A 23015-nucleotide genomic window follows, 5' to 3' on the forward strand; every position below is an offset into this window, starting at 1 on the left:
TTTTCTTTACAAGGATTTTAAAACAGAAAAAAAGAGGAGATTACTGGACTTCCAAGGTCAAGGTGGTCACCAGCTGCAGGGGAAGGAGAGAAAAAGAGCGACTGCTACAGCCAAGAGCTAACGTTGCAAAAGCGGCTCTAGTTTGTGCTACAAGACAAGCACAAGTGATGCTCTCTGTGAAATTAAATTTTCAGAACAGGGCACAGTAGCTTAGACTGGAGAGTATTTCATGGACACAGTAAGCTTGCTTTGTGGGAGGCGGTAGATAGAGCTATTTTCTTGTTCCAAGAGAAAAGAGATTCAAGCCTCCTGCTAAGTAAATAAATCAGAGTCCCTTCCTTCCCCCACCACGTCCTCAGAGAAAAGAGCCATCAAAGAGTTCCAATGAGACAGGTATTTATTTAGTTCAAGCGCTAAGGAATTTTTGTTGTTTTATATTATCAAACAGAGCTGAGGTACCAGTGACATTCCAACATGAAGAAGAGAAGGAACCTTTTCCCCCCTTTTACAATTTATTCAACTACTTTGCATCAAGACAAAAAGTGAGTAATGGACAGTTGCAGAAGGTACTGTACATCATCAAGCCAGAGTGGGGAGGGGAAAAGAAACAAAGCGGAAATTTTTACTGTTTTAAAACAGTCTTTAAAAACGAGCCTATTCTCATGGGTCAGCTGGCAGCGTGGATGGAAAGAAAAGCTAGACAACTTGGAATGAGGAAGCACCGTACAGACAATAAACATTCTGCTTCCATGTACATTACCGGGGGCTTCCTTTCACTAGAAAACGGGGTAGTATTGGAACATGTGTTGGGAGTCATGGAAGCTAACACGATGTTCTATACGATTGCAGTCAGTGGATGCAGGGACAAGTTGTGTTAAACAAGTCTGGTAGTCAGAGGTACGCCCTGGTTTCAGTGGGAATCTACCACGACCAACTGAAAATGTTCAACACACGAGCTGTCCTGGTTTATGCAACCACAAAGTGTTTAACATGTTCAAGACACGACTCCTCGAGGTCAGGTTCTAACACTCATTTTCAGGCAAAGGCAAGTCCTAATGGGCTGATCTTGCAAACCCTTACGCAAACAAGCAGCCCATAGCTTGCACAAGTAGCCCCATTAAAATAAGGATGACGACTCAGCTGAGTAAGAACTACTTGCTTGAGTAATCACCTGACCAGGGCCGGCTTTAGGGCGATTCCCCTGAATTGGGCCCCGCGCCTTAGGCGCCTTTTTAATTTTTTTACTCAGCTGGCAGTGGTCTGCTTTGGGTCTTCGGTGGCATTTCGGCGGTGGGGTGTGTGTGTGTGTCCTTCAGTGCCACGGAAGACCCGAAGTGGACCCCCCCGCCGCCGGGTATTCGAATCAGGCCCCACAGTTCCTAAAGCCGGCCCTGCATCTGACTTATCTAGGGCCTGGCTTGTCAAACGTTTCAAGCTTAGGGCGAAGAGTTGCTGTTCAAGCACCGTGTTTTAGTGTTTTCCTTATACTTTATTGGAGGCAAAAATGCTGCGCTTGTTTCCAGAACAAACTGAATTACTTTAAGAATCCAAGCCAAAGAAAACTGAATATTAAAAGCAGCAAGATGGGGTTTTTGTTTTTTGCACAATAAAGGCGACTACAATACAGGAAAAGTAGCCAGGTTTTCCTCCCCACATCAGCTTCTTTGAAATAAAGAATATGATCCTTCGTCATATTTCACTGTTTATTTCAAGACATGCCACGTCAAAAAAAAAAATCGCCTTTAATATTGCATTATAAAAGCACTTTACATCTCATTTTTGCCTTTAATGTTAAGTTATTGGTATGCAGAGTTATTATAAACCCCGGGCAGGTATTGATTTGACATTCAATTGCAGAATGCAGAATTCCACACGTTCTCTGCATATTGCCAGGTGACAGCAGTGGGGGAGGGGGATTATTCCCCCAGGGTTGGTTATTTTCAGTGGGGGAAGGGGAGGAGGGAGGAGTCAGTGTTTTCGATTCCATCTTTAGACTCCGTCGATTAAGTAATGCGTGTAAGGTAGACTTGGGAATTTTTTTCCTGCACTGTAACTCAGCAATACTCTTCCTGCAAACAATGTATTTACAATTGTGTTTATTAACTGACACAGCAATTTCACAAGGACTAGTAAAGATTACAAGGGTGCGCGTCTAGTGTATTGGTTTCTCTGTGTTTCTTGGATAGCTACATCTTGCAACACTGGCAAAACTCTACACGGATTCCTCAGCAAAACAAAAAATACTGAAAATAGTAAAAAAAAAAATAAGCCGAGAAATAAATATCAAAGAAAAATGGTTAATTGTAGCTTAGTTAAATATAAAACTAAATTACTAGCTATTTAACCAAACTATACAGATCTAATGAAAAAACTAAACCAACTTGGAAGACCCAACATAAAAAATGCTAAAAATTAAAGGCATACGTCTGCATAATCATAAGTTTCTTTCCATCCTATTAAAATTCCCTTCTTTTTCACTTAGGGTCTTTCAAATCTACTTCTATAGGCTCACAAGTAAACATCCCCCCGCCCCCAATTTACTTAGGACCATGATAAGGAAACCCATGAGCTGATCCTCAATCGATCCACCCCATATTTACTGTCAAGTATTGTAACATTTCTACTTGTTCCATCAAAGGCTGTTTTGTCTTTCTGCTACAATTTGGACACGCCAATCCACTGACAAAATTGTTTTCAGTGCTGATGCTGAACTTTGTTTAAAAATTCCTTTTTTTTTAAATTGCTTTTCTCCCCGATACAATAGCCAAAATGTCATGTTCCAATCTCTCAAGTAATAATTTACTTTATTGGAATTCTACATCAAAGAAAAAATGCTTTTAAAACTAATTGTGTATCCAAGACATCTGTTTACTTGTCTCCCGCAAAAGTGTTTCGTTAGCACACGTGTCCCTCCCCAAAAGAGCCATTTATCAATATCCGAAAGACACTTAGTATTTCTGGGTCTGCTTTCTTGGAAATTTGTTCATATTGACTCTGCAAAGACTAAAGGACTCCGTAGCCTTTTTCAGCATCAAAACCCTGCTAAAGTTTCAGGTTTCCAAAGTGTTTGGGGCTTGAAAAAAGATTCAGAGCATCTCAGCATAGAGGATGTTCTAGCTCTTGTTTATTTGATATTGAAAGGGCAGCATCTAATCCTTAAGGAAAAGCCAACTCTGCCTCTCTCTTGACTGCTGTCTAGCCATTTCCAGTTTGATAGCGAAATCAAGTGGGTAAGATATAAGTGTTATTCTGCACATTCCTCTTGACCAAGTCCAATTCAAAACTTACTCGATTTCCATCATTTCAAAGAGCAATATTATAACATTAAAAAAGGAACAAATATTAAGAAATTGTACCTATCTTTTTAAAGTTATAACTGGAATATGCTGGAATATTTTGGCTTTATTTTTTTCTTATAAATAATGAAGACACTGACATTTTCTTTTGTGTGCGCGCTTGTGAAGCTAAGAGATCATCTCCACGAGACAGCCAGCAACGATGAATTGCAATACGTTATTACTGAAAGGGGACAGTTCAAGCCAATATTCACACCGCAGTCAATGAAGAGTAAAGGGAGGGGAAGCAGTGATGTTCTGGAGGAAGGTAAGAGAAGCAACATGGTATTAGCAGGAACAACCTCCTTCACTGACGGGCTGCTCTTGAGGCTTTTCCAGTTTTATGTCGATCACTGGAAGAAGTAAGTTAAGGCAAACAAGTGGGAGCACTCCCCCCTTGGCCCTGTTGGGTCCAAAGCCAGCCTTGCTCAGCCATGATGGTGGGCACAGTCATCCTCGTTCTGCCATATTTCTCTGCACTGCCTCTAGGTGGGGCTTTCGGCTGGCATTTTCAGAGAAGCCTAACACAGCTAGGCGCCAACTCCCACTGGCATTCAATGGGGCACCTCCCTTGAAAATCCCAGCCTCAGACACAAGTCAAGGTAGATTTCCTAGCCCCCTTTACTGATTTGAGATTTGTGCTAATTACCCAAGAGCGTGCCCAGGCCAGGTGTGGGGTGTCCCTGCCAAGCTCTTAGAAATGCAGTGCCTGCCCCATAAGATCTTTCCTTCCCTGCTGTCTCCTAATCACCTCTTCCTGTTTCCAAGGTATCTGTATAGTAGGAAATGAAAGGCACGCAGGTTGAAGCTCTCGGACAGTCTCTAAAGCACGGCTAGCTCGACAATGGCTTGTATGTCCAGGCTTTCCAGTGGTAGACAACAGCAGCTTTCAGTTGGTGGGGAGACACCCCTGGCCAGTAGAGCCCAGCAAGAGCAGAGAGACGCTTGCTCTCTTTTCCCTTCCCTCGGCCCTGCTCTCACCACCGATCAGACAACAGCTCCTGCAGGTCCCCTTCCCTGTGTGCAGCTCCGGGGAGGTGAGGAAGGCCCAGTTCATCTCAGCAGCATTAACCCCTCCACACACCCCTTCAGAAACCTCCCCCCCATGGCCCAAAGCCCATAATCCTTTCCATTTACAGAGGACTGAGGGCTATGGTGGACTCCGGGACAATTTTTCAACCACTCTGTGGGCCAGGGAAGACGGAGAGCGACTGGTACAGAGTATTTGTCTCCTAGGCCTGGCAAACTGTGAAGATTGGATTATAAATAGGAGTTGTCCTGATTATCTTGCCGTTTTAGTAGCCATCTTTTTGAAGCCAACACTGCAGCTGTATCTCCTCTGAAAGCAGGAACCCAGATCTCTAATGGCATAAAGCCCATGTGTCAAACACATGGCATGCGGGGCAGATCCCACTTTCAGGACCCTTCCTTCCAGCTTGCAACCGCCTCCACACTTCAAAGGCATTCGACCTGCAGCGCCTGCACTTCAACAGGGTTGGACCCCTGAAGTGGGAGGAGCTTAAGAGCTCATACCTGATTGGTCACAAGCATCTGCGCTCCTCCTCCTCACTCCCCTTCTCCTTGAGCACCTACAAGGGCTGCAATGTCCCAGCGTAAAGAGACTTCTTCCCAGCCTCTTGCTGCCACTGCAGAGCCCCATAGCAATGGGGTCAGGAGAGCAGATGTTTCTCTGCTCCCCCACACCCCACAGCTTCCTGCTGCTCTAAGTACCCCAGCCTCAGAGAAAAGAGTGCCCCCCCCCCGCCATTGTCACTCCACCCCACAGCCCCAGTATCTAGGAGCAGTACATAACAGAGGGAGGGGGCAGGAAAGAAGAAGAGTGAAAGTGAGGAGGCTTACGTGCCCAAAGGACTAGTGAAAGTTGAACTCCAGGTTCACGGAGTGAGAGACAGTAATTTGGCTCTCGCTGCAGGAGGAGTCTGACACCCCTAACATAAGGCATTCCAATCACTCACAAGTCACTGCCCAGAAATTGCCAATTGTGCGTCAGAACTGCAGTGGGGGAAAGAAGAGGGTAATAAGATGAGATTTAAGGTCCAGCCTCTCAATCTACCAGGTTTAGAGGTTGCTGTGGCACTGTTAACTGAGTCTGTAACTTTTGGCATTGGTCCTAGACTGGATCAGAAAAAGACAATCCCCAAGTACAGACACGTTACTTATACCCATAGCATCTATTCCATGGCCAGGAACACTAAATGCACTATACACAGTAGTGAGTCTTCAGTCAACCTGGAACTTCCTAGAGGAGCTTGTTCTAATCCCCCATCTCTTTTCCTTCCATACCCATCATGGGGTTTAGGAGCACTGACCTTCCCACACTACCGCACCATTCCCAGGTGCTGAGAACACCTTTGTGGGAAAGAACCATGAATCCTTTCCCCCAACTCTCTCACTGCTGCTTACTGGTGTCAATGAGCAAAACCTACCTCTTGCAATGACAGCCAATAGCGAACAATGGCACAAGGTCACTCAAACGCTCTCCTCTGACACAGCCTCTACTAAATGGCTCCCTTTCTGGTGCTTGGATCCCCAAACCTGACGCTCCATCATTACAGTGCACCCAGAGATCACAGGTGGAACGCTGAACACTGCCCCCCAAACACGCCGATTCATGTCAGCTCAGCACAAGTCTCAAACCCGTCTCTGCTCAGCGAGCTCGGGGTGGCACGCAGTTCGTGCAGCTGGTAACACCAAGTATCTACTCTTGGGGAGGAAGCTTTTCTTTACAAGGGATGGAAGGAGATAAATGGGGAAGGACGAGGTCAGCAAGAAACAAAGAACTGAAGAGTCCTTTGTTACAGTTCTGTCTTGTAGTTTTGAGTCTCTAAATCCTCTCACAGTTAAGAGGAAGCTGTTTGAGGAAGATGCTTAAAACTACAGCTCTGCCAACACCATGCAGATGAGTTATGGAGCATGAAAGCCTGATGCTTAGCCCAAGTTCCTTGAACCCACGTGGTTCTGTAAACAGGCAGTGGGGGGGAAAAACTCACCACTGATCTTGACCTGCGTCTACAGCAGAGGACACCCAGCGACAAGTTTTGCTATCTGCACTCTGCAGAAAGCCCAACTGGAAGTGGCTTTATTGCTCTCCCATTTGGAGACTGGATATAACTCCCTGATGGAGGCAGCAGGAGTCACCGCATGCAGGGACTGAGGATCTAACACTGGCCTTCTTATTAATAAAATGGGCACTGATTAGCCTGTCAGCTGTGTGCTGCTGAGAAAAGGTCCTTGATTAATCAAGTACACGTCTCACACGGCTCAGGATTTAGCAGCTGCAATCTATAGCTGCTAAAATCATGGTTTTTCCTCCGCAACAAATGTGATGCTTAAAAGGCCTTGTTTACATCTGATCCACTTACTTCCTCCACTGCAGGTGTGCGCTCTTACAGTTCCTGCCTCGTTCCTTGCCAAACAGTACTACAGAGCTCCACCTTCCCTGACTCGTAGGCTCACAATGCCAGCTATGTATTTGAACCAGATTATCCCCTAAAACCTCCCCTCTATCCTCCACCCGCTTTTTCAAACAAGATCATCAAGCTCTGCTGTGATTTCCTCTCCTCCTTCTCCACTCTTACTTCTCACCTCACCCTCCAACTCCTCCACCACCATCCACAAAAAATCCATCCACTCTCACTCTTATGCCCTCTCTTTCTCAACACTTGCTCTCCCTTTTGGCGTTATCCCCTGGAGATAAGCATGCTCATGTCCCCCATACTCATAAAAGACCTATTTCCCTTCTTCCTTGCAGTGTCGAGAGAAGCAGAGATGATGGGGGAGGAAGAGGTCCCAAGATGTGGCCAGGAAGAGGTCAGAGACTGATTGCAACTGAAGGGTTGTAGGTGGTGCGGAGTTTGCCGATTGCACCCGACTTCTCAAGGTCTTGTCCTGCCTTGGCTTTCGTGACTATCACCTGGATCTCCTACCTCTGAGCAAAGCACCTCTTGGGGAAATCCCCTTATGCCTCTCTCCAAGCGGCTCCTGTCAGGGCACCTCCAGCCTTTTCTCTCGACAATGAGTGATCTTTATTGCAGGCTACTCGGAAACCTACCTTTTACACTCCTGACCTGACTCCATTCAGCTGTCGTCCCCCCTAAGCCCTCCTCATTCTTTAGCCACTGACAATGCTTTGATCTCCTGTTATTCGGGCCTCAGTTTGGCACCCAAGACTTGCAGCTTCATCCTCTAGAACAGGGGTTCTCAACCTTTTTCTTTCTGAGCCCCTCCCCACAAAACATGCTATAAAAACTCCCCGGCCCACCTGTGCCACAATAACTGGTTTTCTGCATATAAAAGCCAGGGCCAGCGTTAGGGGGTAGCAGGCAGGGTAATTGCCTGGGGCCCTATACCACAGGGGGGCCTCGCAAAGCTACATTGCTGAGGTTTCGGCTTCAGCCCCGTGTGGCAGGAGTCAGGGGCTTGGACTTCAGTCCCATGTGGTGGGGCTTCGGCTTTCTGCCCTGAGCCCCAGCAAGTCTAACACTGGCCCTGCTTGGCAGCTGCCCTGAAACCTGATCGCAGCCCCCTAGGGGCTCCTGGCCCCTTGGTTGAGAACCACTGCTCTATAAAACACATCTCAGATCCAGCCTTCTCTGTCCAGACCAAACTTTTCGGGGCTCTCTCCTCACTACTGCAAACTCCTCCTCTTTAGCCTCCGTGACATCCAACCTGTTCAAAATGCTGGGCTGAGAATTCCCTTGCCTGGTGATCTGACCATGTCAGCTTCCTTTTAATCCCGTTTTCCACCACATTAAATTCAGGCCTCTTGTCCCACTTCCAAGGCACTTCCCAGCTGATCATCCCTACACCTATCCACTCACGTCACTGCATAACCCTCACCCCTCCACTCCACCAGTGCTCCCTCAGCTTCTTTACAGCTTGTTCCACAAGTCTCCGGGCACTTTCTTCCACGCTGCTTCTACAGCTTGGAACAGCCTTGCTGAACTAGTCTGTAAGGATCGTACCATTTCCTCAACACACTTCTGTGATGCCAATAAGCAAGTTGCCAACTAATAACAGGTAGGCAGATGGCCACCAGGGGCAGGTTTTATATTTATACTTCTCCCTCTCCCATCCTGCGTCTGTTACTCAGGGATTGCATGTCCCCATGCGTGCAAATCCCTAGCTATACATCCACAGAATTATGGCTCGAACACGTAAAGGATACTGTCTTCTCTGCTTTTGTCCTGTGTGCTCTCCATTCCAGGCAAGGCAGCTGCCACACGTCGGAAAAGCTGAAAAAGAGAAAGATAAAACTGATTAGAAGCATAGTAACATTTGTGACGTGTTCCAATTCTGCCGGACAAAACAGAATGATTTCATACATGCCTGTCTACTATCTCAAAATCTGCACTGGCTACCCTAAGAGACCAACACCCACAGTAACCTTTGGATCTGGGACACTGGGAAGCGCACATCCTCATTAACACTGGAAGTTACATTAGTTGGACTCACCAGCTACGTAGTAACAGTTAAACAATCCATGAATGTCTTTGGAAACAAGGAACTCCGTGTGGGAGACAGGAACCCCAGAGTTCCAATCCTGGTTATGGCAAATCACTTCACCTCGGACCGTCTGCCCATGTGTAACATGAGAATTCAGAGCCTGCCAACTCCATGGGAAGCTCAGTGTTAGTTATCGGGGACACGTTCAGAGCGACGTACCATGCACTAGACAGATGCCAAGTTCTAGCAGGAGAACGTATGCCGCAAGTGTAGGGCGAGTCTGGCTCTTACCAGGTTTTCGTCGTCAGATGCTGGTTTGTCCTTTCCACTTGTGCATACTTCTTGCCTCTAATTCATACCTGTCCAACCACACTTCCATTGGCATGTCCAGCTACGTGGTGTTTTAAAGCGACGGACTACGCTGAAACCTACCTTTCCCCCTCTTCTCTGCCTTCTACAATTAGCCAGTATCTTTCCTGTAACGTGGAGCTCAGCTTTGTGCGGGGTCTGCCAGATGGCGTTTCCCCAGCCCTCTGGGCAGACAACAACCTGCAGCCGTTTGCCACTAGGGGCCTATGCCACCAATCCCATTCACTAGTCCACTGTCTGGAACGTATTTCTTAACGTTGTACATCGGAGTTCATGTGTGACATGGGAAATGTTTCCCTCGCCCTGTGGAATTCTGATATTTTCCTGCAGGAGAATCACATACTGAAGGATTGTGCTTGTGCTGAACCGTGTTCTCCAGAGTCACTGGGAGAACCAGCCACATCAAGCAGATGAGACTGGCACAGCCCTCCACAGCGCCATTGTTTCCCCCAATGCCTCTGGGAATTACGTACAGACTCAAGTCTGAGCCTCTGGGGTGTGAAAAGAGAAGATGCACGAGATTACCTGTTTTTCCTCTTTCTGTAGCCCCTGCGGAACAACCCCAGCAAGAGCAGAGGATTGGATCTATGCTAGTGTACACACCACATGCCCAGTAGCAGACACCATGCGCACTGGGCTGGAAGATTCCAGGTGCTTGGGAGTTTTGCGGTCAGTTGGCTGAGCACATACGTGCAACTGCTGCTGAGGAGCCCGAGACTATAACCTGCAGACACAATGCTTGCTACAGAAACAGACACCACGTATCTGAACCCCACGGTCATTGTGTCAGCCTTATAGTAGTGTCCCTTTGAAGGCATCCCATTATTCTTTCACCGATCTCCTTGGATAACACCAGGCTTTCCTCCATCTACTCCAATAACCCAGCTTCCGCAGGAAACTGAAGAACTTGGAGAGCTACTTCGAGAGACATCCGGGGTGAACCTGTTCATACTATGAATTTACTGCCTGAAAACAACGCTGAAATGAAATTCAACACCACTTTGTTGGCATGACCAGCAATGCAAATGTTGCTGAAATAAAACAGACCAACTCTTCAGCTCTATCACCTGTAGGCATGATCGTCCCAGGGCAGGGCTACACACTGCGTTTGGAGTCTGCCCTAGGTCAGTTTGTCATTACTGATTCGATGGCAGGCTGCTACAAGGCGTGCTGCCAAACTAACGAGGTATGAGAGGGGCATTAGCAAAGCAAGTTCCCCCCACAGCTCCTATCAACATCTCATCCCTGTTCTTGAGGGATCAGTGTTCACGTCACGCTCGGCCCAAGCCGGGGAAGCTAATGATCAAATTCGGTGATGAATCCTGGTCATGTGCCACCTGAAGCACAATGCACTTCCGCTAAGAAGGGACCATCTCAAAAATCGACTACGTCCGTTCAGTCCTTAGCCAACACCACCACCACATGCGCAATGTTCACTAGGACATGAACGGAGAACAGAACAAACTTATTTCATGCAGGCCCAGTCAGACTCTGATGGCTGAAGCACCAATCTGGGATGGATTTGAACCAATGACCTAGAAGTATAAAACTTCGTATCCCGGTGCTGATCTCCAGGTCCTCCCGCAATTCCCCTGAACTATCCAGTCAGTCAAACCTCTGATAGATTTAACTGAATTCTCATACACCAGCTACGATAAAGCAATAAAGAGCAGCCACTGACAAGAAATACTGACAAAGCACATCAGCTTGTCAGATGCTTAACAATACTGTCCATCAGCAGTGGATGGGAAGCAGGCGGACAAGGAAGCCTATAGGATAAATGCCTGTTCTTCTCAAGTGTGAATGGATGGAAGGACTTGCTGATCAGGAAATAATTAAACCAATTTGGCATGTTAATATACAGAGGGGAAATAGACTGAAGTATCCGGCCAGCTTGAGTTCTGGTGTCAAGACATCCTATCAGATGGTCAATTTCTCGCTCCTGTCTCACATCCATTCCCCAACCTCTGCTTCCCAAAATAGAGTCTTGCCAGCATACTTCATACGTAACTGCTAGGAAAAGCACCACTGTCTCCAATGCATTTTTCAAGAGGCCGTTTTTTAAACTAGAAAGACATTGGCACTTTGCCTGGATCGCAGGAGGAAGTCGGGGAGAGATAAAGTCTCCCTCTTTCCCGTATGATCAGCAGGATTTTCATAGCCATTATGATCAAATCATTTGCAGACAGCCCTGCCAACCCCATTGCTTTTATTCATATTTAAAGAGGGATTTGGTCGGCTCTCTCAATGTAAAATTGATCATCCTCCTTAAGAGGTGAAATCTTTACAGCCAGTGATCCAAGAAGCTACTTAAGATCCCATCTCTTCTTCCTCTGCCAGTCCTAAGAGTCTAGTAGTATTATATTAGTGCCCATTGCTCTTCCAGAACTGAAATGCCTTATTCTCTTTCGGTAGTGACTTTGGGATAAGCCAAATGTGGTCACACGTTATTGGCAGTGTCTGAATTCCCTCTTTACCAACTCATCCTTTCCTGCCTAGCGTTTCATTTGTTCTCCAAGCATTCACTACCAAGCTGGTCAAATTTTACATTTAAGGCACCAATGTGCTTTTTCAGTTGAGTCCTATAATGAATGTCTCCCTCCGGCAAGGAATGCAAGTCTCACTTCACGGCTGCCACCCTCATGACTGGCCTCTGGATGTAGAGCAGTCCTATCAGGCTAGGTCTATACTACCCGCCTGAATCGGCGGGTAGAAATCGACCTCTCGGGGATCGATTTATCGCGTCCCGTTGGGACGCGACAATCGATCCCCCAATCGGCGTTCTTACTCCACCAGCGGAGATGGTAGTAAGCGCCGCCGACAGAAAGCGGCAGAAGTCGATTTTGCCGCCGTCCTCACAACGGGGTAAGTCGGCTGCGATACGCCGAATTCAGCTACGCTATTCACGTAGCTGAATTTGCGTATCTTAAATAGACTCCCCCCTGTAGTGTAGATGTACCCTTAGATAATCTAGCCTTTTCTGGGGCAGGATTGTTTCATCACCACATTGCAATACAAACTGACATCAAACTCGTATCAAAAGGCCCACAAGTTTCTCGTCGGGATCATCCCATTGTCAGGGGACGCGGCAGCCTTCCCACCCCTGTAAAAGCATCATTGGAAGCTGGCTCTCTCTTAGGTCTCGTGGCCTCTGCAGGGCCAGATCTCTGCCGAAAGAAGTCCTGCAGCTCTGTCTCAGACACAGTGAACGTGTTTCTTAGGAGCTGAAAGCGTAGTCACCTCTAAAAATTTCGCACAAGAAAAACTGAACACAGATGGCAAGATCCTCAGGGCAGGGAAATTGCCTTTAAAAGCACCATGAACATTTATGATGGCTGCATAAATAATAAACTGAGCTGCAGGGCAATGTAGCCTAGCGATCACTTCTGTTCAACAGGATGCTCTCAGCATTCTCAGCCCTGGAACGACACAGAGAAGGTGAGAGATGGAGGTGTCAAGAGAGAAGGTGCAGGCACAAAATAATTAAAGAGCAGGAAGTCACCAGGCCCAACAGTATCAAGCCAAGAGTGCAGAAGGAATTTAAGAATGAAGGGCCCGAGCAGCCAACCAAAACAGACATTAGCAACCATTGAACCCTTATACCATACTGGCAACGAGGAGTCTGGTGGCACCTTAAAGACTAACAGATTTATTTGGGCATAAGCTTTCATGGGTAAAAACCACCATTTCGTCCTCTTTGTTTTCGTGGATACAGATTAACACGGCTACCCCTGATACTTGATACCGTACTGGAGGATGGCAAACTGATCTGGAGGTAAGTGAGGCAGTCACCCAGCCCATGCTGAAGCATTTCATTTGTGAAGGACGTGCATCAAATGACACAAAAATAGAACGATTCCTTTAGAACTTCAAGGATGCTTCACTTCACCCTTCACTTCAGGCACATTTAATCCAGATTCTCAGAGAAGAGAGCCCGCTCTCTACATTTTTTTTAACCTGGCCTAGTTCCACTCTCACATCTTCTTGTTAGTCCAAAAGAAAAAGCCTTGTGTGGCTTCAGGATCTATGCTGAGGAAAAGGCTCTTCCCTGAGCTCCAAAAATAAGGCTTCTATATTATAGGCAAAGCCCAAGTAACCCACAAGTGAACTAAGACCTATTACTCCACATCAGGTATACTCAACCAAATCCCATATACAAACAGACCTAGCTACTCTGTTCCTCTGGGTTACAGATGGCTACTCTGCCACACAAGCATTGTTTTTCTCTTTGGGAAAGTCAGGAGGGGTGGACTCGGATTTACACCACTGAACCTTAAAAATAGAATTCCAAATCTCCAAGATAAGCGTGGGCATGGGGTAGAAAACATATTAGAATTATTCAAGGATGTCAGTAAAAGCAGAGAGAGAACCGGCAGATATCATTCAGACTTTCAATCCTGCAAGAAGCTGTTAAAGAAACTTAAGGGGCCAAGAGGAGAGGGATAAAGTTCTGCCAAGCATGAGAAACTGGTTAAGAGGGAAAACAAGGAATAAAATGTTTATTTTCAACAAGGCAAAAAGCTGGATGCCTCAAGGAGCCGTAGTAAACTTTAGTGCATTCTTAAATGATCTGGAGAAAGGGGAGGGAGAGGAAGGGGGAAACTACCAAGCTGGCAAGATTTGCAGACAAGTGAGTGATTGGTGATTTAGGTTCATCTAACCTGAGTAACTCCAGAGGGATTTCAAGCTAGCCAAGTGGATTGCACAATGGCAGATGAAATTCACTGTGGACAAATGCAAGTTAATGCACATTAGAAAAATAATTTGAACTACTCAGGCAGATTTGCTGGTTATGGACAGCTCAATAAATCTGCTAGATGCACAGCAGCAGTTGAAAAGTGGTAGGATGCTCACAGAATGGATGACGAGACACTCAAAGTGAAAAAAACTCAAGTGCCCTCCTATGGCTATTTTACCAGCCAGGGCAAAGTACACACTTCTGAAAAGGGAAATTCAAAGTCATCAATCCGATCGCCCAGCTATGTATTTCAGGTACTTGTTCTACAGACCTCGTTACTGTAGTACGAGTACTTCGCTCTCTTTAATTACCCTGGGAGGCAGGGTACTGCTATTTTCTCTATCTGTACAATGGGGATCTGAAGCACAACACCTAAGTAATTTCTCCAGGCACAGGAGACGTCTGTGGCAAAACTGGGAATTGAACCTGGGTTTCCCCAAGTCCCAGGCTTGTGCCCTAACTGCTGGACGACCATCCTCAACACCCCCCTCTTGAACCTCTAAATAGCCAAATGCTGGGAAAGAGCCAAGGAGGAGACAAAACAAGCCATTGGAAGCTCCCCACATGCAAACTAGGGGTCAAGAAAGGGAGGAGGAGCAGCGGCTTTGTACTTCAGCAGGCAGCAGTGGTTTTAAGATGAAATTATAAAGGCAAGTGATGAGAAAGATGAAGGGAGGCATTGGACCTCCAAGGAGGAACTCACAATCCAGGTAAACCCGACCTAGAGGGACACGTGAACATTTATAAGCTAAGGTATCCTAGAACTCCATCTGGTTTTGCTAGGCACTGCGCGATTCAGAACCAGGTACAAGTTCACCTGCTATTTTCAGGAGAATTAAACAGACACGAGACAAAAAAGGATGGGAGGATGAAGGATATTTGTAGTTAGAGCGCAGGACAAGGAGCTGAGGGGTCGCAGGCTAGACACCTACAGGCCTGATTTTCAAAAGCTCAGCACCCAACATGCTGTCATCTTGAAAATCTATCCACTTATTCCAGTTCCTAAATAGGAGCTGAACCGGTCTAAAAGTCTGACCCCAACTGTGGGTGTGGAGCTCTTTAGAAAATCTGGCCCTACCACAATAGGATCTATAGAGAACACCAACAAATAGCTGCTATTCTGTCAGACTTCTTGTATGATCCTGGGCAAATCACGTAACCTCTCTGTGCCTCAGCTTTTAGGAGAATCCCTCTTTCCCAGTGTACTCTGCTGATTTGTTTAAAGTGCTCCGAGATCCCTGGAAGGAAGGGGTTACTGAAGTGCGGAATACAAGTCCTCCCTCCCACCCTCACGCTAGCAATATTCACCAGCACTGAAAGTCAAGGTCACAAATTCAGTCAAAAATTAACATTTTTAAAAAATGAATCTGTTGATGGGAACTGATTAGATTATGGCATTTAAAGCCAGCTGACAACAGCCAGGATAAGTTTAATACAGCAATCCCTTCTTTACAGTCTGGCAAGGCGCAAAAATTATGCCTTTCGCTACATTTTTAACAAACATTATTGGACTAAAAAAAGGGAATTTGGCAGCTAAGAAAATCTACTTTCCCTTTTATGAACCATGTGCTTATCAGCCAGAGCATGTGTGAATAAATCCAATTAGGGAAAGTAGGATGGCTAGAAAGCAGCCTCGTACACAGAGACCTTATTCCTTCACAGTAGCTTCCGTACCCACATCAGCAGTCAGTGTATTTTCTCTCGCTGACTTAGGAATTTCACAGGCAGCCGCATACACTTGGCACCTTTCAAAGGCAGGGGGTGAAACACAGGAGCACGGAAGAGCAACAGGCACAAGGAGAATCTCTTCCCAGGCAGTTTTCACATCTCATTCTGCCACAGCAGACTGAAGGGTCGCTCCTCCTCCAGTGACATCAGGCAGGAGAGCAGCCAGTTCGGTAGAGTCCAGATACTCCACCCTTTTGGCGTGATTGTTTCAACTCACTTCCTGTGCCAGCTAATGGATCCAACTGAGCTGGGGATCTAACCGTGTAGAACAGCATAAGGAAACCAGGCCTGGAACATTAAATAGACCTCTCTAAACCAGGGGCACTCAACTCTTTCCATACTCAACCCTCCTCTCCCTCACTGTCCATTCAGCAACATGGCAAGGGAAGGGTGGTCTCTGTCCCAGGTACTAGACCTGAGACTTTGGGGTCTTTCCCAGGGGAACAATGACTAGGAAGAGGTCTCATTCTACAGGGACAGTGATGCGAGACAGATAGCAATTCTTCCCCGTTAGATAAAGACAAAAATCCCAGGGACAGGAGAAAGTGCCAAACTGTTAGACTTGGCCCATTCTACAGAACAGGGTTACCTCATGGGGCTGTGGTTCTTGAACTACTGCTACGAGAAACCCATCCTGTCAAATGCCACATCACCTGATGCCACATTCAGCCTGATGTTCTTTGAGAACATATGTAGAACGTACCAGACAGCTGCCGTAAGAGTTCTTCAGAGACCTCCCCTTTCTCTGCTGAGACTTCACCAGAGCCAGTAGAGTGAACTCTAATGTACTCTGGGCTCAGTTGGATTGTTGATTTGTAAGAGTCTATGACACACACCCTGGAGAGCATGAATCTCAAAGCCTTTTATAGCCCTGCTTGTGCCAGAAAATAGAATAAAGAGAATTTTGCAGTAGGACAGAATTACTGTTAAATAAATCTAAGCAAGCAGTCCAGCCTGTCTGAAACGCTGCTCACCATCCTGTTTTCCTTCAGGTATCCTCCTTTCCCAAGCCAGGAGGAGTGTCACAGGTGTAGGGACTGGAGCTCAGATTTTTAGAGGTATTTAGGAGCCTAACCCCCATTGATTTTTAACAGGAGTTAAGTGCCTAAATATCTTTAGAAATCTGCACCTGCATGTCTGGAGAGGGCCCTGAACCAACAGATCTGGGAGTAGAATAGATGCCTGAGAGAAACACAGTCTTGGTGGAATCTGCAGCTAGGAGACTGGACAAGACTTGTCCCATCAGCTTCTTTATTAGAGCTGTTCCTCCGGAGAGGATGGAGAAATGCAACCACCAGGTGGAACCAAGGCAATTGAAAAAGCCTCATGTGCCCAGGCTTCCAAGCTAGTTTATCTGCTGGTGCAAACCTTTTCCACCTGTTTGAGTTGACTGCAAACAGTTATACCCCCAACTGCCCCAGATGCCTCTGAATCAAGTCAGGTACCTGATTGCTTATGAACCACTGCAGAACAAAGCTTTCTGCTTAACCAACATGCGTTCCACTCCTCTCCTCAAGACAGGAACGGCTCTGTTAAATGCACTGTTTTCCTGTGGGCTCATGTTTCCTTTCTTCTCCTGGAAACCAAATGGGGTTTTAGGGCCTGAAGGGGGAGAGCCACTACTCTGGAAGGGGAGCCCCACAAAGTCTCTTTGGGGGGGGAAGCCAGGAGGTCAATTCTGTCCTTGTCTTGAACATTACCTAAGTGCAGTTGAGCCAGACTGCCATGCTCAGGTCCCGAGAACCCACTCCCTGCATTTCTCTGGCGGAAGAGGCAGGGAGCTCACTGTCAGAGCGCAGCCATGAGATGTGGCAGCCCCGCAGCATGCTAGTGGCACCCATGGAGCAAGGGAGGGGTGGAATGAGCCCAAGCTCTGCACCCTTTCCAGCTCTTCACTGCTTTCCAGCAACACAGAATGAACCAGAGATCAAAGCACAAAAGTAGATACACTAGGGCAAGGGCTAGCACAGGTGTGACTGAAGCTAAGAGCAAAGTCTCAGGGCTGCTGTCTCCTGCCTGATGTTGTTACCCATTAGTCTGCCCTGGTGGAATGAGAGATTAAACTTCTTACACGCTATATTTCAAGAATTGTTTCAAAACATATAGGGCAAATACCACTTCTGAACCATTGTAGAGGTTTGTAAGGCATCTATCACAGTGCCCAAGTGCTGAGAACAATTTGGATAGCATTAAAATTCAGCATGACCGCTGAGACACCCTGCTCTTAACAACCAGAGGCTGATGCTCTTGATCAATGAGTTTATTGTATTGGATAGATTCCAAAATATTTCCTTCTTACCCTCACTTATTCCAAGATTGGTTCAAACTTAACTTACTGTGGCTTCCAGGCACTTGCTCAACCAATAAGACCTATGAGACTAGGTGCTTTGAGAAGGACACATAGCTCAGTGTCATCCACATATATTAGAGACACTGGAATTCATGGTGTCTCAATGTGAGGTACAGTAACTCCTCACTTAATGTTGCAGTTATGTTCCTGAAAAATGCTACTAAGTGAAACGATGTTAAGTGAATCCAATTTCCACATAAGAATGAATGTAAATGGGGGGGTTAGGTTCCAGGGAATTTTTTTTTTTTTTGGCCATATAGTACAGTACTATAGTTGGGAGGTGCCCCCACCTTACCCCACACAGGCACAGCCCACTGGCACTGGAGACAAAGAGGCAGGCAAGGAGGCTGAAGGTGCTGTAGGCTAGGAGAAGCATGTTGCGCAGCAGCGGCAGCCTCCCCTACTCTGCAAGTACCAGGGGCGGGGGGTTCAACCCTCGGCCCGCCAGGCCACCCCTTTCCCCAAGCCCCCACCCGCATGCCTGCGTCCTTGCTCCTCCCCTGCCTCCTGCCCGTGGCAATCAGCTGGCTTGTGACGTTCAGGGGGGCAGGAGGGAGGGGGGAGGAGCGAGGACTCAGCATGCAGGCTCCCCCCTGCCTCCTGCCCACGGTAATCAGCTGGCACGCAGCATTCGGGAGGCAGGGGAGGAAGGGGGAACCTGCACGTCGAGTCCTCACTCCTCCGGCCTCCCTCCTGAACGCCACAAGTCAGCTGATTGCTGCAGGAAGGAAGGGGGGGGGGGAGGCGCTGATTTGCAGGGTTTGCTGGCGGACAGGAGGCGCTGTGTGTGTGGGGGGGGGCACAGGGAAGCTGATGGGGGGCTGCCAGCTGTGGACAAAGCAGGCAGCCAAACAATGTTATAGCGAAGCATTGCGCAACTTCAAATGGAGCAGATTCTGTAATTGAGCAGGGATGTAAGTTCAAAACAAGGTTAAGCAAGAGAACATTAAGTGGGGAGTTATTGTATATGCTGGAGAGGATGGATGAAAGTACTCAACATGTGGAGTGCTACATGTGACGCCTTAAGGAACAGAAGTAGGGGCTCACCATGAATTTTAGGGATCTGAAAGGAATAAGATGATCCAGCTAACCGCCGTTCCATTCACTCCTACTACATATTGTATTTGAGTCAACACCTTATAGTCAAAGGTACAGAAAGCCATTGAAAGATCTACTAGTACAAGAATGGAAGTTTGTGTCCAAATAACTTTGTTTGCAAAGTTTTGTTCCAAGGTCATCCACTCTGCCAGCTTTAAACTAAGCATTAAGCCTGAAGGGTTTAGATATTGGAACAGGACTTTGCCCTGAAAAGACAGGCTGGAAGCAGGACTAACCTGCCAGGCCTTCAGGAATGACTATGGTGGCTGAAGGAGGTATTGACAATTTACATTCAGAATTGTAACCGAGTTAAAAACTGTCTTACGTTACACCAGTTTGAGTAGACAAAGATTAGTTCACATTCCCTAATCAATGCAATCGGCCACCATATTTTGCACCAAACCTGCATACTAAATGTACTGCTAAAATCTTCTGCGGATTTCCATCCTGAAATGGGCAAATTAGTGATTTGCCATTATTCTAGGCTTCATTTTAACTTCAACGCGTGATATGCAGTACTGATTGATCTAGAATTTTACATAAATGCATTTCATTATACATATCCAAAATATGCATTTCAGGACTAAAGTAATTTAACACTTGAATCAACTTCCTGTATGAAGATTAAGACAGTAATTATTCTGCAGAGCTAGCTCATATCACATTATTATGAACAGAAGTTATCAGCCATGGGAAGGTCAACCTTGATTGCCCCTATTCATACCGACTTAGTAAAAATGGTGCTTCACACAGAAGGTCATAGGGGTTGCACCCATTCTGAGGTGCTATTCATAACCTTTCCCATTTTGTCTGGGGTAGAATTTCTTTGTCACTTCAGTAAGATAATCTGAGATCATTCAATGAAAGCAGCAGCAAAGAAAATGGAAAACTGAATGACTAATGCTCTTTCTTGTCTCTTCCCTTTTGGGACCTGCTTCTGCAACAGCTTTTACTGGACGCTGAGGCAGTGTTTCTGGGCTTGCTTTGTTGAAGATTCTAAAAATCTAAATCCCATCTGCTTTACGAAGATCAAAACCCACAGAAAGCACAATTCCTCCTAAATTCTTGTCAAGTGCCCATCTGAGTGTACTTGCTCATACTGACTTCACTTATAGCTAGAGCTCACTTAAGCTTTCCTCTGTCCATTTCCACATGAAGATTTGACAGGTGTATGAATTATTAATCATCTGTATTACGATGGCACCCAATGCCATGTAATAGCCTCCGGTGATTTAAAATCATCTGTTGTGATTTGCTGAATACAATACTAAACAAAAACACTGCTGCATCCAAAAATCTGTAGTTTATTCAATAGTTTAAAAAACCATCCTATTGATGATCCTTTGAATCTTCTTTTTCAGAAAACAGAACAAAAATTGTGTCCAGGTTTAGTTAAAGTTAATTGCAAGACAATTTGTAAAACTAAGAAATTAAAGGCATTTGATTGCACAGAACCTTTGATATGTTTCTTAAAATTCGTTTTCAGGAAAGGGGCTACAACCAGACCTGTCAAACCCACGGAAAGAAACAAAAAACAGAAATTGAGCTTGTTTTTGGCTTAATTGGCTTGTGAATTGCTCGTTGGCTAGTTTTTGGCTTGTAGCTTATTGCTTCTTTTTTTCTGATTGGCTCCTGGCAAGCAGGGCCGGGGGGAAGCACGGGCTAGGGGCAAGCAGGGGGAGAGAGTCAGGGGTGCACAGTGGGCCCACCACAGTCCAGACTGTACGCCGGGGGGGGATCTATTCACAGAGTGTTAGGGTTCTTAGCGATTGGCTTGTTTTGAAATAGGATTAGCTTGATTTTTGGCTTATTGTGAAAGTCGGATGCTTATTTACCACGTGAAAGTTGGCAACTGTGGCTACAACTACAGAAATAGCTTCTTTGTGCTGACAATCCGATCAGTAAAGTTCCTGAACAGTAGAAGAAGCTAACGCTTGCCCTCACATAATGCATTAAATGGATCTACCGCCACCACCTTAATGACATACCCTGTGGTCACCTCATTAAGTGCTTATTTTAGTTGCACCTTGTGTCATTTGCTCATGCGAGATCTATGCCCAGATAAAGCCCAGACACATGCTGTAAAAGGCTTGTTTATCCAATGGCTTCTCTGGGTTATCATAACTGCACGGAGGACCCAGATGTCCCTGTCCAACACAGCTAGCTAGCTCTTGGAGACCTATGTTGTCCTCCTAGCCTGGACAGGGAGTCACAGCAACCTTGAGGAGAATATAAATTGGGTAAGTCCAGAGGATTTCTCCCCCCACCCCCCAAAAAGTGAGTGGTCACCATCATTTCTCATTAGGAGTGAAACCTGCATCCTCCAAAAGGCAGCCCCTTCCTAAATAACCACTTCAGAATATTCAAGGCTTCCCATACAATCGCTTTTGATTGGAAGCCAAACTCTGTTTGCAGAATGAGGTTTGTTCGCCCCCTGGATGGTCACTTATATTCTATTTTACTTAAGTATTTTGTGCTTGGCAAGACCACGTAAAAATCACAGATTTGAAATACAGCAAAACAGCTTGATTTCTTCCCATGTTTTTAACACTGAAATCATGTAGCAAGCTAACTACTGGTAAAAGATTATGTAATAAGTTACCGTTTGGTGTGCAGGGGGCATTTAGTGTTTGACACATTAATTTGGATACACCGTGTATACAAGACTAGGGTATATAATTGTGCAGTAAGTTGATACAATAGGGTTATACAGTTATTAATGTACATTGATTGTTCTGTGCTTCATACATTAGATGCTTTGCAGTTTCATTCCTAGATATCTCAACAGGAGAGTTCTACATCTTTTAACACCTCACCACCCTTCACCATAGGGCTGCTTGTCAAGTATCTTAGAGGCAATGTATGAGAAATGCCAAGTCAGTAAAGCAATTGTGTCGCCATACCCCATCTTTGCTCTGGCCTCTGAGTGAACATGAATGGCTCTAACCCTTTGTTCACATTCTGCAATTACAGATATTTGCTACATGGGCAAGAAAAAAACAAAAGGGATTTTATTGCACGTAAACACACAAGGTTAGTGCTGTAGCTTTTACTGCTTAGGCTGATTAGCTATTTGCCAAATGGAAAATTTATCTTCAATTAAACAGGCAGAAAGAACTTCATTTGGCAGTTCAGCATTTAAAAGGCAGCTACTCATCTGAATGCTGCAGCCCTGCAGAAAGCTCTTAGATTACCCTTCCCAACTTTAAAGTCTATCAGTCTGTAGTTGGAGGGGATGGGCAGGAGGTCAGAGATCATTCACACTTATAGTGCCTTCCAAATAACTATCATCCTGGTGAAGCTTAATTATTCTTCCTATTTTACCCCAGGTGAAATGTAGTCAGACTGATTTGTTCACAGTCCCATAGCAAAATCAGTGCCAGAGGTCCGAGACCCCAGACTTCCCACACTTTCAGCCATGCTAACTAGTCCAATCAGCTTTTGAATACCCAGAGTCCTATGGTTCCAATCCCAGACAAATCATCCATCCTTTCCAAGTGGATAAATGGGGTTCCAAGCAATTTACTGCAGGTGGGTCTTTCAAATGACAGCTAAAAACCCTGCGGAGGTGCTGTCTGTGGACTGTGGAGTAGATGTTCCTCTAGGGTCCTTAGCCAGTTTCCTTATCTCCACCGCCATGGAGCATGCTGTACCCTGGTTCATCACAGGATGTAAGAATATTCCAGCAGACTGAGTGCACAGCACACACTGCCCCCCGTCACTTACCTGTTTTACATTGTAGCCTGCTTTTGCACTAGTTTCAATGAACATTACATTCAGCTCTTTGGCTTTCCTCTCTCCCTCCTCAATGGACACTTGCCTGGGGAAGAGAAGAACATTAGAGCAAATGATATGAACATCCTGACAATTAGGGTTTTGCCCCCAGCCCAAGAGATGTCTCCACAGTCCCAACACACATGTAGTTATACCT

General features: G+C 46.0%; 1 protein-coding gene across 4 annotated transcripts in view; it reads right to left on the reverse strand.

Annotated features, from left to right (window-relative positions):
• Nucleotides 1–379: 379 nt before the first annotated feature.
• Nucleotides 380–23015, reverse strand: part of RAB6A (RAB6A, member RAS oncogene family) — a 94710-nt gene continuing 72074 nt past the window's right edge. For all 4 annotated transcript variants that reach the window (XM_005308517.5, XM_008166612.4, XM_042850608.2 and 1 more), the window contains exons 6-8: nt 22811–22904; nt 8524–8590; nt 380–3688 (exon numbers count right to left, since the gene is read on the reverse strand). In XM_005308517.5, the coding sequence (XP_005308574.1) occupies nt 3624–3688; nt 8524–8590; nt 22811–22904 (226 nt within the window). In that variant the 3' untranslated portion in view covers nt 380–3623. The remainder of the gene's footprint in view (nt 3689–8523; nt 8591–22810; nt 22905–23015) is intronic.

Source organism: Chrysemys picta, chromosome 1, assembly GCF_011386835.1.
Source record: "Chrysemys picta bellii isolate R12L10 chromosome 1, ASM1138683v2, whole genome shotgun sequence".
NCBI classification, from domain to species: Eukaryota; Metazoa; Chordata; order Testudines; family Emydidae; genus Chrysemys; species Chrysemys picta.